At 51.1% G+C, this 4914-nt stretch overlaps 1 protein-coding gene across 1 annotated transcript; it reads right to left on the reverse strand.

The window, feature by feature from the left end:
* Positions 1-2461: 2461 nt before the first annotated feature.
* On the reverse strand, positions 2462-4914 carry LOC135809999 (phospholipase B1, membrane-associated-like). The gene has a single exon (XM_065323454.1). It carries the CDS (start codon positions 4510-4512, stop codon positions 3205-3207), a length of 1308 nt encoding a protein of 435 aa, XP_065179526.1. The 5' UTR covers positions 4513-4914; the 3' UTR covers positions 2462-3204.

Genomic DNA, 4914 nt, shown 5'->3' on the forward strand with positions numbered 1-4914 from the left:
CTGAGTAGGTCTACGACTAGTACTAGAGAGTAGAGTAGATCTACGAGTAGGTCTACGCTTTTGCTTTTGAGTTTTGGTGGCACATGTCACCTGGGTGCGCATCTATTCCGAGTGTGACATGTGACAGGTGCAGGGTAGGATCTACATACTAGTAGCTCTATTTATAGGCGTGGTACAGACACTCGTAGGGGGTACCGGTAACGGGTCGATATACTCTTGTTCGGTGTGAGCCATCCTTGCGTCAGCCACAAGTCGTTTTTACATTGCTAGTAATTTTACAGTTTTGTCACAGTGTTCAACAGTACTAGTAACTGTTGCTGGTGGTAAACTAACTAACTACTTCGAAGTAATGACCAGGGAGTCGTAATCGTATTATTAGTATTAGCAAGTAAACTCCGAGGCCTGGACTCTAAGGACGTTACGAACTCGCCTCCCCGGTCAATCTGGGGCAAACGAGCTGCAGTGCAGGATCAGGAGTGCCGCGAGCCATGCTGCTTGTCTTCAATCCGTGGTCGTACAGCACATCTCCAGTTGTTATTGCGTTTGAATCTGAGCCAAGACTCAAGGCAAGAGTCAACCACTTGGCACTTGTCTTTATGACGGCATTGGGCATTTTTGGTTTGAGACCTGTACTTTTACTAAGGGGCCAACTGGGGTTAGGGTTACTTCAGTTAGGGTTAGGACTGCGGCGCGGCGTGGCACTGACTTGACTGAGCTGCCGACCTGGCTGCGCGCGGGGTTTTCACGACTAGTTGCTGGACCGCAGACAGTCACTTTCAGCCAGGCTTCAGTCAACTAGAGTAGTTTTCACACAGCTTCCCCGCCCTTGGTATGTCTCACCCATTCCACCATCTCCCGTGTAGTTGGTACCTGCTGGTAAAATGCTGAATGGCCACCATCGGTCTCTTCAGCGTTCTTGCAGAGGGTTCCCTTCCGTCTTCGTCGAAAAAAATAGAGAAAAATAGCTACTGGCACTGGCTACAGTTCTAGGCAATAATAATAATTTATTATACTGAGTCCGAGACGACAGATGACAAAACAGACCTTGTGTGTCAACGAAACCTGGCTCGACGCCACTGTTTCGGACCAAGAAATCGCCCTGACTGGCTATAATGTAACACGCAGGGACCGTATTGGTCGAGCGGGGGGAGGAGTTTGTATATACTGGAAGCCATGTCTTCCCGTAAAACCAAGAGACGACATAGCAGAAGCCACGCCTGTAGAACAAGAGTATATACGCTCCCTGGACTGGAGCTCATTTTACTCTTCCATCCGGGACTTGTTTTCATAACGACACCTAGTAGGCTACATGTAGACGCGAGCTTCGACCTCTTGTTGACAGAGTGGGTGTTATCGGTCGGGCCACACAATCACTATTATCCTTTGTGGCCATGCAGAATGATGCTCTCCCAGTGTGTGCTGGTAATGTATGGCATGACATGGTCCGTGTGAAATAGAGCCTGCCAAAATTATAATTTAATACCGGTATGTGCCATGGGATAGGCGGAATCTGACAGTAGCCTGAGCCTGCATGTCGCACGACTGAGGTGACCATGGTGACACTGTGCCTCTCTTTTTCTTTCTCACTTGCATTTCAGCTTATCACCCACACCTTTGCTGATGCCCTTCTTCGCCGTGTGCATCTTATAGTGATATGATCTAAGTTGGCGCCGTTGGCGAGTTACAGTAATTATTTCCACTCTTCACTTTGACTGGCAACTGACTATTGACGAGAGAATTTACAGATTATTGGCGTAACACACTTCCTAGTACATGAGCTCCTACTTGGTAATTGAAAGCATCATTGTTTGGCACGGTACATGTACATGTATATGATGAATCATGATGGTCAAGTGCTCAGTTGTTGTCACAATACGATAATGATTATAACGAACTAGTTTTGATTTGCAATGCTAGAGCTCAGTTTTGGAATGGATATGTTGCTGTAAATGCTTGCAGGCTGATGGCGACTGGGCTATGTCAGCTTGGGCATTGGCTCTGTTGCAGCTGGGGGGGGGGGGGGGGGGGGGGGGTCAGAGCGTAATGAGGGTAACTCAGTGTCTGCTCCAGGATTGTAGGACAGCCGGGTGCACGTGTACCTGGCGCAACCATTTCAACCGGGTCGGAACCGGGTACACATGTACCTGGCGCAACCATTTCAACCGGGTCGGAACCGGGTACACATGTACCTGGCGCAACCATTTCAACCGGGTCGGAACCGGGTACACATGTACCTGCTGGCGCAACCATTTCAACCGGGTCGGAACCGGGTACACATGTACCTGCTGGCGCAACCATTTCAACCGGGTCGGAACCGGGTACACATGTACCTGGCGCAACCATTTCAACCGGGTCGGAGCCGGGTACACATGTACCTGCTGGCGCTGTCTCACCAGCCGAGTCACATGCTTTTAAAACTGGTTGGTTGGTTTATTTTAATTCGGGCAATAAACGGGAACTAGGCCCAATGATATAAAGGCGAATGGATAAGCCGCATTTAGAAAAGAGAGGACAGGAATTAGAAAATTACGAAAGAAGAAGAAGTATCTGACACATACAAGCCATGTAGTCAGTCCTTTCAAAGTTCGAAAGTGTAAAGTACCAACCGGGTCACAGGTGACCCGGTACTATATTTTCAACCGGGTCCAAGCGCCGCCCAACCGGGTGGATTACCCGGCTCACCCGGCGCTGGAGCAGACACTGTAACTTACCATCTGCAAACAGACAGGGGGATGTCATTCTGCTTTATATACTTTTGGAAGAGATTTGATATTACAAGGAGGAGGGGGGGTGGGGGGTGCTAGATGAGATCCCCGGGAGAGATGAGATCCCCGGGAATGCCACAGGACATCTCATAGCACGGAGATACGGCAATAGTTATCATCGAGGCTCACTGATAAAGTTCTGTTGAATAGATATAACATATCTCAAACTGGGGAATGGCATCAGGGGCAATGAAATCAAATCAATCAGCCAATGCATGATCAAACTGGGGTACATGGTGTTGTAATCCGTTGAACGCCTTTTGCGAACTGTCCAATGCAGTACGCAACCAAACTGTCTTTAACATCTTGTTCTTATCTGCCGCACGTGCAATCTGCTGAGTTCCGACGGGTAAGAGTGGAATGAGAATATAGCGCCCGTGTGTCTGCTACACTTGGAAAACAACCCGGCTGGTGCAGTTGGTGTCGGTCCTCTCAGCTCTCACCCGGTTGGAAAAACGGAGTCGGCTGTTGGGCACATGAACGGAGCTTGGTAGTCGAACGTGCTGAGCTTCTTGTCCTTCGGCGACAGCATGTTGTTCCAGAGGACTTTGGCCATGGCAATATGAGCCGCTAGCGATGGGTGGAAGCAGTCAATTGTTGATAGAAACGAGATGGGAAACGTTTCGTTAACTGGCTGAGTGAATCCGGGCTGGATGACAGCCGCAAAGGTGTCGGACTTCTCTGCCGAGATTTCAGCGACGACTTCTTCCAGCGCCAGATTGTACAAGTCCGTGAGGTTGTCCATTTTCTGCCGCATCACCAGGCCGTCGGGAGTGTCGGAGAACGCACAGGAGCACTCCCACTCAAAGATGGACTTGTGCATGGAACGGCAGTACTCCGAGTGCAGAGTGGCATTGTGCACGACGGACACATGCATCAGCTGAACGACGTTGACGAACAGACGAGGTATTCCGGCCTTCAAACCGGTCAGCACCTGCCGGAAGTACTGCTTGTACAGTTTGTACGTGACCGGTTGCCATGCTGTACTGTTGTCACAGCCTGCACACATATCATTGGAACCGATGTATATCGACAAGACCTTCCAGTCGTTCTCAAAGTCGATTCGACTGTCGGCTTTCAGCTGCTCGATCAGGTAAGAGAGTTGATTGCCTTTTCCGTTGGCGAGGTTGTACATCATGGCGAAGCTCTGGGCCGCGTTCAGACGGTCCAGTTCGGGATGTCGTCGCTCCGGGCAAATCAGCCCCCAGCAGAACTCCCATGTGTGCTCGCCCAAACTCATGCCGATCAAATCCGGGTTGTAGCGCTTCAAGTACGCCGGTATCGTGCTGGCGTTCGGCGCGCCGCCCATGCTGAACGACCAGCCTCGCCACTCCAGTAGGTCATGCTCCAGCCCCTGCACTCCCATCTCCCCGAAGCCTGCCGTCAGACTATCGCCCATTGCCATGACGACCTTGACGTCCTGCGGGTGCAGTGAGTGCACGCTGGTGCTGGTGGCATTGCGTGCCGGTAAACTGGGGCAGTTGAAAGGATCAGCCTGCTGGTGCGGGGTCAGTCCAGCGCCAGCGGTGCCCGTGGTGGCACTGTTCGCATTATCGATATCTACCTCTACCAATCGAGACAGGACAGTCTGTACTACTCGCTCCTGATACTCTCGATGTGTCGCCGACCTCCCGGCGCGCGGTATCCCGCTCTGTGCCCCAGTGCAATGACTTATCTGCAGGATCGCGGCTAGAAACACAATTCGCGCGGAGAGCAGCATGAGGCTAGCGGCTTGGTGATACTCCATTGTAACTAAACCTCCAGTGGCTTGAAGACGCGGCGAGAGGTCCTCCGCGTGTTTGTCTTGTGGATCTACAGGGCTTACAAGTGGTCCATTTGCCAATTGGAGTTGCTACCGCCTGTCTATCTGCTACTCGATGAGCATCACCTTTCGGACAAATTAATTTCTTCCACGTTTTCAGAAAACAAACTGCAGCTGCTTGTCTTGAATTTGAATCGACTGGCTTGGCCGGGTGGGTAGATCTGCCTTCAAGTAAGTAAGTTCAAGCGAACTAAACGTCGTCGTTACTACTAGCATACTACAACTGCTGCTGCAGCACTGCTCAGCCTGTCGGGTAGACAGGTGGTTGCCACTTCAAACTTCGGACTTGTGCAGGACAGCCGCTGTGTCCTTGGTCCGGCCTTGTCA

The sequence above is a fragment of the Sycon ciliatum genome, chromosome 2 (assembly GCF_964019385.1).
Source record: "Sycon ciliatum chromosome 2, ocSycCili1.1, whole genome shotgun sequence".
Lineage (NCBI taxonomy): Eukaryota > Metazoa > Porifera > Calcarea > Leucosolenida > Sycettidae > Sycon > Sycon ciliatum.